Source organism: Cyphomyrmex costatus, unplaced genomic scaffold, assembly GCF_001594065.2.
Source record: "Cyphomyrmex costatus isolate MS0001 unplaced genomic scaffold, Ccosl1.0 scaffold296, whole genome shotgun sequence".
NCBI lineage: Eukaryota > Metazoa > Arthropoda > Insecta > Hymenoptera > Formicidae > Cyphomyrmex > Cyphomyrmex costatus.
The window spans coordinates 831,643-842,886 of record NW_017277082.1 but is presented as its reverse complement, the minus strand read 5'-3'; the positions used below and the strand labels follow the sequence as shown (position 1 = coordinate 842,886).

The 11,244-nt window shown below is 35.7% G+C and overlaps 1 protein-coding gene across 2 annotated transcripts in view; it reads right to left on the bottom strand.

The window, feature by feature from the left end:
* Positions 1–4,660: 4,660 nt before the first annotated feature.
* Rbp6 (RNA-binding protein 6) overlaps positions 4,661–11,244 on the bottom strand; it is a 652,248-nt gene continuing 645,664 nt past the window's right edge. For both annotated transcript variants that reach the window (XM_018541612.1, XM_018541613.1), the window contains 4 exons: positions 10,966–11,031; positions 6,913–7,190; positions 5,627–5,691; positions 4,661–5,184 (listed from right to left, as the gene is read on the bottom strand). In XM_018541612.1, the coding sequence (XP_018397114.1) occupies positions 5,650–5,691; positions 6,913–7,190; positions 10,966–11,031 (386 nt within the window). In that variant the 3' untranslated portion in view covers positions 4,661–5,184; positions 5,627–5,649. The remainder of the gene's footprint in view (positions 5,185–5,626; positions 5,692–6,912; positions 7,191–10,965; positions 11,032–11,244) is intronic.

Genomic DNA, 11,244 nt, shown 5'->3' with positions numbered 1-11,244 from the left:
GAGAAAATATATTTGATTAACAAATTTAACATAATTTTGGTATGTACAATTTATTTGTATATGTTAATAACTTAATATATCATCGTAATAGCCGTTAAAAAAACTGTTTAAATTCCACTTGTGAACACATTTCATTTATTATGTAGCGAATGTATTGCATTTAATTTAAAATATAGATTTATTGACTCTTTTCTTCCTCAATTTTTCCTGTTTTTAAAAAATCAATCAATGAAGAAAAGTAATATTATATTCACAAATTATCACAATTTTACAGCACATTAATCTTTTTTCTCTTTTACGACAATAGCCGATATTTTTGTTCTAGCAATCAAGATTTAAATCTTTCATTCTTGTAAATAAATGAAAGACATTTTGAATAAATTTGTTTTTGATATTTTGTTCATTACTTTCAAAATCTAAAATATACGCTAATTTTCGTTTTTATTAAAAAATGGCTTCTATTAAATAATAATTATTTCAACAATGAAAATTTCATTTATATTTTTGATTAAAAAAGGCAATTGTTCGGATAAGGTCGATCGCTTTTTTATATGTTCTTATGCAATATGCCTATTTTGAACATTTGTTTGAAAATATCACGCTCCCTTTCATATTTCATCATTCTCTGAGCTATATAACGGTATATAGCTATCATTCTGTTTTGTTCACAAGAGGATAGACGGTGTACAAAACGTTGCTGGTGACACACGCGATCGCAGTTTGCCCACTTTGTCTCTTTTCCTAGTCTCAATATACTGTTTTTTTTTGTGTCTTCAAACAAACCGAGTTTTACGTCGCGTGTATAATTTAGGAACTTAAGAATACTGTCACTTCTTGTCGATATACTTTAATCTTCGCCATCTTGTCGCTGTACGTCTCTTTGTGGTCATGAAAAAGTATTGCTAACGTTCTTTAAGAATTGACTCGTTTTACACGCATTATTATTCCTCTTTTTCCTTGCGTGCACGTTCATCAAAAGAAACAAAATGGCTGCCATTTCACGTGACGCACTTTCCAATTTAATAAAATTATTTCTCTTTTTCTCTCTCTTTTTTCTGTTTACCCTGTTGTTTAATGCAATAATAATAACAGCACGCATATAATAATCGCGTATATAATCGTCGTTTATATAATTATAATTCATCGATCGACGCTCTTTATTGTGAATTTAATTATAGTAATGATAATATATAATAAGGAACCATTTTTATTCTGCGATATCAACGAAACGCGAATGTCCCAGTCGTATAAATTACGCGCATAATTTATTAAGGGGCGATGTGGCCCTTGTCACCAGAAAGAAGAGAGGAATTTCTCGTAAATTCTTTACCAATTTGATGAGACCTTTCACACATTATGTATTTTTAACGCACTGCCATTGTACTACAATAACGGCTGCATAAGACCTCTTTTATACGTGCAATTTTTGTTTTAAACATAAAAAAAAACATTTAATACGTTTACAGATGATGTGTGGAAGGATTTATTTTCTATCTAGTTCATTCTTAAAATCCCGTAACATATTTTATCGGTTGCGTTACGAAATTAGATTTTTTATTATCGTTTATATATTACAAAAAATGCACGCATAATAAAAATTCAAGTAGTTGTATCAACGTCGATTATCATTAATTAAGATTAACATGAAATTTGCTTTTCTTATCTATATTATGTAGCTAGAAATTTAATTTAGAAGATGATATTAAACCGATAACTTAGAGTTAATTGAACGAGACCGTTGATGCAACTTGCAATTAGCCTATGGATGTTAGTAATTAACTCGATGATGATAGCCATCCATTGAAATGGACCTTCTCGTCCGGTTATTTAAAGAAATAACACTACATGTCGATCACTCTTAATCGTCCGGGAAGCTTTCATGACTTGAATAATCGTTTCTATTCTCACACTAATTGAAATTCCTCTCATCTTTCCGCGCAATATCATAAGGTCACGACAAAGTTAACCTAAATTTCAATTACCAATAGTTGATTAGAATCTATCCAATCTTCACTCATTCACCCATCAATTAGATCGCGTTATACAATATAAGTTAAGTGATATATTATTTGAAAGAAAGAGGAGTGATCACAAATCACAAGTTAGAACACGGGAAAGCGACTTCAGAATGCAACATTTAGACTGAAGCGTCGTTTTACTTGTTTTCTGCATTATATTAATTGTATAACGAAGTCCAATTAAGGCTTGGATCTAAAAAAGAGTCTACCTCTCGTTTACGTCGAGTGGACCTTGGGCCTCTCCTAATTCCGAAATATTACTGGAAGCGCGATGGGACGCAACATCCGATGTCCAGCCATATTTGCGATATATAGATTATAATATAATATTCACTCTCACGTTTATGTCTTTCCTCGCTAGCCCATTTTAGTCCCTATATCTAATCGCAGCCGTAATTAACGGCTGCGTATTTTAATCCTAAAGGGTAACTCTTTCGCACTCTCATGCACGCTCATATCGTCTTTCTCCCTATTCCTTTCGCGCTCGATTTTTCTCTCATATAATTTTAGGTTTTTGTTTCTCTTTTCTTTCTTTCTTTCTTCTTCGACCGTCCTCCCGTTAAGTTAGCGTTTAAAGCGCATTGTCGACCGATGCTTCGTATATCACGGACGAAGATTACGCGACATTTTTCTATGTATATATTTTATATACTACCTTCTCTCAACTCTCGATCCTTTACCGATCGTTTGATCTCCCGCTGTGTGAATCTTAAGTTTGCACCTATACGTTGGTTATCACCGACGCTGGTTAACTAAATTTTCTTTGCTTGTCTCTCTGTGCATGTGTTGTAAGTGGAACTATAATCTAATGAAGAACCATGAATCGCTAGACTCACACGCCAATCAGAGCTAATTAAGCCAGACTATCGGTGTAACTCAGCCTTAGACGATTAGACGCCGGGGATGTAGGGGGGGGTGTGTCACATAGCTTATTTTGTGTGTACGCGTATGCGTGAGTGTTAGTGTGACGTGTATCGCGGTTATTTGCCGCTGAAAAAAAACTCGTATCTTCTTTCTCTTTGATCGCATTGGCTCGTCTATAGGGTCATGCATATACGGCATTATTTTAAATTAATTATATATGGTAATTTGCGTATGATACGCGTAATATACGTGTGTGTGTGTATATATATATATATGTATATAACGAGGGTTACTGCACGTAATCGGTTTTAAAGCTATACAGCGGCCGATTAGAGTCATAACAGTCATTGCTCGGCGCCTTCGGAAGCTCCAAATGAAACTTTGAAGTGAACGTTCGGTATTAGTCAGAATTACAGAGTAGCATAAATCAACGCTATTTATATTCTGATTTTTCTTCTATTTTAAAAACAAGAACATTATACTGTCGAGTGACTTATTCGTCGTGATATAGTTTAAATATTTCTAATATAAAAATAATATAACTTTTCAAAAAACTACTTAAATTATTATAAAACATAGTATTTTTTTAAAGTTTCTAGTCATAAATCCACAGCAATCATCAGAAAACACGATCGCATTTCGGCATTAAATAGCACGCATGACCTGTACGGCGAATTGCAAACATCCGAGATTATCGGATCTCAATAACAATTGAACTAGTCAAATTTTGAATAGACTCAATAAATAACTAGAGTTTGAATTATATTTCTATAAACGCGTGCATTTAAACAGTTACATTTATCTATCTTGGGATATAAATTTCGCGGCGATTTCATCGGCAAAATGCAGCTATATAGAGAACGTCCGCTACTCTGTGATTCTAACAATATCATCCACTTATTGTTCCTTCTTTCTAGAAGTCTTCCAATATTGCGCATCTCATCGTTTACCTCGTCGGCCCGAAATTCGACGGCAGCTCTCGCGCGTGTCTCTCTTCCATCATCCCACAAATAATGCTAACAGCGTGACATCAAGTATGTAACACGCCTATGTAACTCCCTCGCTCGCTCGCCGCTACATCTTTCTGCATTATTTCGTTGCGCACCCGGGAAAGCAGTACTGCGACAGGACAGGAGAGAAGCACCGTTCCGCCATTTAGCCAGCGAAAAGGCACGTTGGGAGAGAAGAAGGAGCTCGAATCTGCATGTACAGACGTAGAGAAAGGGCAGCAAAAAGGATCGCTTGATTTATCCACTCTACTTTTTCATCAGCTTTCATCCCTCTTCTCCTTTTCTCTCTTCTCCGCGTCATCGTACCTCTCTCGGCCGCCATTAAACTCTTCAACCCTTCCAGTGCATACGATTAAAACTTGAAAGCCCAGAAACAAAGTCTTTCCCAGGTGTGAACGCGCGTATGTGTCTATCATTATATAATGTACGTGGGCACGCGTGGTGCTCGGCGTTCATTAATAATTGCAATCGCCAGTAATCATATGTAATAATTAATAATTATTATTAATATTCGTGAGAATTGGTATCTCTTCTGTTTCTTTAACTGCCTTAAATACTAAAGGTCATACGTTACCGTCTATAATAATTATCAATTATTTATATATTTATATATATATATATATATGTGTGTATATATATATATTTATATCTTTATATATATATATATACTATTTATATATATTCTAGACTTAACCGCTTAAATATTTAGCAATTAATAATATTAATTTAATTTATTATTATTATATTATTATTTCTTTTATTAATGTCGGAGAACGGGCTGGCGTCAATACGCAGTTTCGGCCATAACTAGCCTATTGCAGCGCGCGTTGTTATCTCTTCCTTCCTATTTCTGTCTCCCTGTCGCTTTTCTCGTCTTTTTCCTCTGGCCTACTCTGGACGTCTTCCCCGTCGCGCGCCAGTTTTTTCCCTTACTCATCAGAATTAATTTTCTTCTCTCTATCTATAGTTGCATCCAACTGGATTCGACTAATGCTCTAAATTCTTTCTTAATGCATTATTACATATTCGCGTAATATTACATCCGGTTATTTACAATCCGGATTTCGAAGTTGCATCGATTGGATCTTACTTGATAGTTGCCTTCTGTTTGACATTATCCATTTTTCAATATATTGCAACTTTTGATCATTATTTATATCTTTGTATCTATACAGTAGGCGTGTATGCGTTATTTTTTTCGTCCAGAGATCGTCCACTGTTTAGCTGCCTCAAATCGTCCGTGTTGCTTATTATATCAGGCGACCGTGCTGCGTTCTGCCGTCTCGTCCATCCTGATGAAAAAGAATTAAAAGTTCAACAAGTTAAAATTTATCTTCTGAAAAAACCGGCCAGTTTTGATTCTAAATGGATTCATATACAGCCGCGACGTAAGGTAAAGAGATACCTAAAATTTCTTTTTAAAGACACATTTGAATCTTGTGAGTGTCTTTTAGATGTGTAAAAATTAAGAATTGCCTTCTTCTATACGAATCGTTAAAAAAATAGGGTTTGCTTTATTGTTTACTATTGTTTTCGATGCTATTGTTAAAGACAATATGTTAATCAAATAGAATTGTTTATCATCAATATCAAAGGTTTATAAGACGAAAGGATAAAACTGAACTATTTAGCATGTGTTGTATAAACAGTAATGTTAATAAACGTTCTTAATAAATTTACCACGGTATAAAACCTAAATACAACTCGACGAAATATTGTCGATGGTACACATACCTGTTATTAGGTCTTAACAAGGCTCAATGGTAGCCATTAGTGAACGCCGCTGGTATTAGAGGACCCTGGAACAATACAATATATCGGTCTCATCAACCTTCCTATAAAAATAATGATTATTACACAAGGGTGAGCATGAAGATAAACCTTTACGTTTGCCTGCATATCTAAAATTGCAGCGTGCAATTGCGGTACTTGGCCTTTGAGGTTGTAAAATCTTTTCTTTTTGTTATATATTTTTCAAAATTTCATAATATAAAGATAATAATAAGTGACAAAAATGCAAAGAATAATACGCGAAGTGATGTTACATGGGAAGAGTCTTGGGTATTAAATATATTGATATTGCAAAGAATGAATAGATTAGATAAATAATATTAAATTTATTTTCGATACAAGCCAATGTAATAATTGTCATACTATACCTGACGGACCAGAGATGTATTCAGAAAATATAGAATCAGAATATAGAATGTATAAAGCGTATATAATATATACATAGAAGCAATTCTTTTTGTGAGATTGATAACCGGTTGCATTAAATATAATGTGTGTTCGCAAGAAGATATTGAATCTCCACATTTGCTTGTTATAAATGCATAAAGCTGATAAAATTGCAATATGGAACGAAACGATAAAGAGCTTGGTCGGTGATTTTGCAATATTTTATTACATTAGCGTAAAATTTATTTCAAATTTTTGCCTGCGATATAAATGTCAAAGAAAAAAATCTGAATGTACAATCTTTCATGAAATTTACTTGGATAATTTATTTGTTTTATCAGTCGCAAATATTTGTTAGAGAAATCGGGAACATATTTGCATTTATTATAATTAAAATATGATGTAACTTTCTTTAATTAGCTTTTTCTTCATAATTGTTTCGAACCGTTATTTTCTCTGATATCTTCCAGTTTTACTTCGTATCTGTCAACTATATAAAATTAAATTTTATTTAGTTGATAAAATTTAATTAATGAAATTTATAGAAAAGTCATAGAAATTTATTTCTTTGGAGAATTGATATTATTATTGTTTTTAATTAATGAAACTTGTAGGGAGAACAGTAGTTCACTTCCTGTGGGTGCAATAAGATCGCGCTAGGCGCGGCAGTTTGTGACATCAGCGATAGAACAAATTAACTGACTAAAATCCTGTACGATTGCTGCTCATAAAATGCTCATAAAATATCAGACTCTCGATTACACTTTTTATCCTTTCGTTCCATCTATTTATCGGGAGGGGCCCGATCCGGTGAACAAAGGGGGAGCATTAAGTGGACTTACGGGACTGTAGTTGAGCGGGGCACGGGATACGGCGATCGCGGGGAACGCGGTCGTAGGGGGCTGCGGGCTAGCTGCGGCCTGGACGTAGCTTGCGACTGCGGAATCCGCGGCTGCGGCTGCTGCTGCGGCGGCGGCGCTCGAGCTGTACATGTCAATCGGGCCCGGTGAATTGGCCGCCGGGAAAGACCGGCCCTGCGGCCCACCGTGGCCGCCGGCCGCGTGCGGCGACGCCGGCGGGAACCCGGCCTGCGCTGCGGCCGCCTGGTAGTTGTTCATCACTGCAACGAACCCGCGTCAATGTTCACCCTCTTATCCCGATCGAACGGACGTCGTTGAGACGAGAACAAGCCTCGCTGAAGCTCATCCTCGCCTACCGCGAGTCACGCGAAGACACTTGTAAATTTGCTTCCGAATTTAGACTTTGTTAAGAAAAATGCCAATAACAATAATAATTTTTTTTTTCTTTAAAATATTCCCTCAATTATTCTGGTACAGTTTATGGATAATATAATCGCTGTAATTTCATCATGTTTGTAACAACATTATTATTTGATATTAGTGTCGGTTTTTATTTATTATCATTCATAAAGAGATATCATTTTTCTTAGAAAATTAATGTATAAAGGTTCAGTTTTGACTGTGTTAGAATAGTTGAAGATCTAAAAAGATGCCATCTTTTTATCTAACCGTTAAATAACTGTTAAATGACCATTAAACCACCTTTAATTTTCAATCCTGTAATTGTAGCGTACACTATTTAACAACAGTTAAACATCTGAGTGACAATTATGGGACGTGTATATTCTGATTGTTTCATTCTACCCGCGATAGCGATACGAGCGTTGCATGCCTTATCCTTTTTAGGAATCTTCCATGCAAGGTACCTTGAGGCACGTTGCTCCGTTGGCGTTTGCCCCTAGTTTTTAGTTTTTTCGTCGCTTTCCGCTTACTAATATCAAACTCATTTCAGTTGTATAATGATACGCTCTAGCAGGTTAAATCTCATTAGAGATAAGGTTCTTTAACTTATATATATATATATATATATATATATATATAATACTATAGTGTGATGTTCGTTGTAACGAGCTCACGCATATTCGTGCACAAATGAACGACGACAATCTCTGGTCTACATTTTACCTCGAGGATTGTGCATGTTAAATGATCGCGCGTTTAAATGATCACGTAAATGCCGTTATATCGATGAGTACGTATCACGTTTACATACACTGAATACAAGGGAAAGGATAAAGTTCGGATTTAACGAATATACACATCTTCTCGTAATTTCATTGGAAAAGAAAAAGGAAGGAATAAAAGAAGACACTCATGAAGCGCATTGCAAGGCAGCCTTTATATACGATCATAGAGATAATAAGAAAGCGCCTTGCACATATATATATGTATGACATTGTACAACACGTCAGTGGGACAAGCAACGCAATCGCACGAGGCAGTGATAGCGATCGACTTTGAAAAGTTACGAGATACAACACAGCTTTCAACTACGATTACTATTCTAATGTTTGGTTTGCACGAGGGTTGATTTTTCTTCGTGCTCTTGAGAAGTCAAACGCAAAAATTGACAAGGTTTGTTCGAAAAAAAAAAGACAACGGAAACTAAACTTACCCCATTTCGCGTTTAACTCTCAAAGTAAAGACTCCGCGTGAGATTATAATGAAGGAACACTATATGATGCGGATAATTACAAAATTTGATGCATTGGGAGATAAATCAAAAATTAAATTGTACCAATACTTTTTTTTTAAAACACGTGCGTTTTTTTTATTAATATTGAATAAATTTGTATATAAATTTGAGAATTACTAATCAAAATAATAAATTCTATTTTATTCCTTGTGTTGATTATATAGTGAAAATAAGGAAATTCAAAAATAATAATTTCGTTCTCCCTTTTGCATCAAATCCACCAATTGTTGGCAAGAGAAAATAACCTACTAATTATTGAAAATAATATTAATGTAATAAATTAATAAATAATATATAAATCAAAAGCTTTTTCTCAAATAATTACACATTAAATAATGTTCTTTCTAATATAAATCTTTCGGATATTTCTAATTGTTTACTATGCTTTTTATCTACTTTTGCAATTGAAATATTTTGTGCTCACAGTAAAATGTCATGAGAAATATACGTTACTTCTGCAAGCTTTTTCTGCACGTTAACGAATGATATTTGATACATAATGCACAGCAAGGATTAAGTACTAATGCGATTACTATGTTTATAGAATGTTCGAAACTCTCTTTCTAAACCCTGCCAACAACTGCCCTTCATTCCCATACATACAAAAGTAACAACGAGCGAAATCATAGCGAAACTACTCTACGCTACTTTCGAAGCTGCATCACACACAGGAAAACAGTGTCTCGGCGTGTCGTCCGCATTCTGAAACTTTAGCACTCGTAAAAACTCTGACAGATAGCCAATAAGAAGCGGCGGAGATTAATGCATCTGACTCGAGCAATTCCGTATATCGCGCTCACGTTGTTCGCGCGCAAGAGCTCGCGTAAATGTCATACGGTACGTACTTTCGGATTAACGGTGGTCACGAAAGCGGAGGTGGAAAAAGACGACGGGAAACAAGGAGGAGGAGGAAGAAGAAGAAGAAGAAGAAGAAGAGAAAGAAACAGCAGAGAAGAGAGGGATCGTAAGCGGGCGGTACGCGAAGAATTTGAAACTCTCTCGAGACAGGCGAGGAAAAGAGAGACCGATGGTGGTGACGGGACCACCACGGGAAACCGAAAACGCGCTCCGGCGTATAATCTAAAAACCCATTCAGCTTTTAAACTCTTGACAATAGCGGCCGGTTACAAAGTTTTGTGCTGGTACTATAGCGAGAAGAAGGCGCGTATAAGGATCGTCGGAGTCGGAGGAAGAACGCGAGCGTGATTCAAAAGTTTGATTTATTTGAGAGGAGATTGCGGACGGCACGCGGGGGTAGATCGGGGGCAGGTTCTAGATGGGGAGTACGACAAAAAAAAAGAACAGAGGCGTATTTCGCTGTCGGCATTCCGGCGCCTTCGCATGTGTGGCACTTCTCTTCGGGAATGCCTGCATGCCTCTGATCGCTTCTTTCTCTTCCGTTCTCCCATACGTCTCTCTGGGATTCGATAGGAAATGATGATCGCGTGATAACAGAAAGATGGAAAATAATGAGACACGGTATCCGTTTAGGATTCAATAATACTTCCTTTAGGAAATGACGTCATTTTATATAGCGAGATAAAGGAAGGTGTATAAAGAAACAGGAAGTTTTCGCTAAACTGAGAAATTATTCGTCTCTGCTTTTATTATCTGGCAGAATAAGCGATAAGATCTCACTTACTTTATTGATATTCCGAGAATAACATCACGAATGACGTTATTGACTTCCCACGACAGTTTCCTTTGGTTGTGTCAGGACTTATATATAAATATATATACATATAATATATGCGGTAGTTACTAATAAAATATTTCTATGTATATAATAGTCATGCACAGTAGGTAATGATATCAATCATGCACGGTAGCCATGCTTTCAGTTGCTCGCGTACACGAATCGTAATCGTCTTCTGAAATTACAGACATTAACCGAACGAAATCTTTCTCTGACTGTTACTAAATGGAGATTGATTCTTGAGCGAGTTAACATGAAATGGTAAAATTGGAAATCTTAAAGAATAGCGTTTCGCGCAAAATTATCCATTTCAATACTTAGAAATAGAATTCAGCTTGAGAGAATATATCACATTATAAAATATACTGGACGTATTAAAATGAGATGGCAAAAGCAATGATTGATTCGAACGTAATATTGCGTTTAACGTTTTATTCCGCAATATTCCGTTCATGCGAGACCGTGAATATTCTCTCAAAGATATTGCGCACAATCCTTGCAATCTCGCGTGACTAGTTAACGAAAAAGCCATCGTAGCCGAAATTGTTTGCATTTCTGGGCGAATCGATCGCGTCGCGACGAAGCGAGTTGAGAAAGCGCATTACATTCGCAGTCGAGGAGAAGAAAAACTTTTAAAACGTACCAGAAAGTGCTTGTGTAAGTAAGGGCGTGTTGTTGTTTGGGGTGAGTTGTCCATTGGTTAGATCCACTGAAACATAAAACTTAGGTCACAACTGCGCCATACTTGAAACACACGTATGTTGCTATTCATTTTCGTCGACTATCACTCGGCAATAGTCTAAAAGCTAATATATATATATATATATATACACAATATATGTATATATATATATATATATACATATAAAAGGAAAAAAAAAAGAAAAGAATAGAACAGAGAAATGATGACGCGCCAGATGGA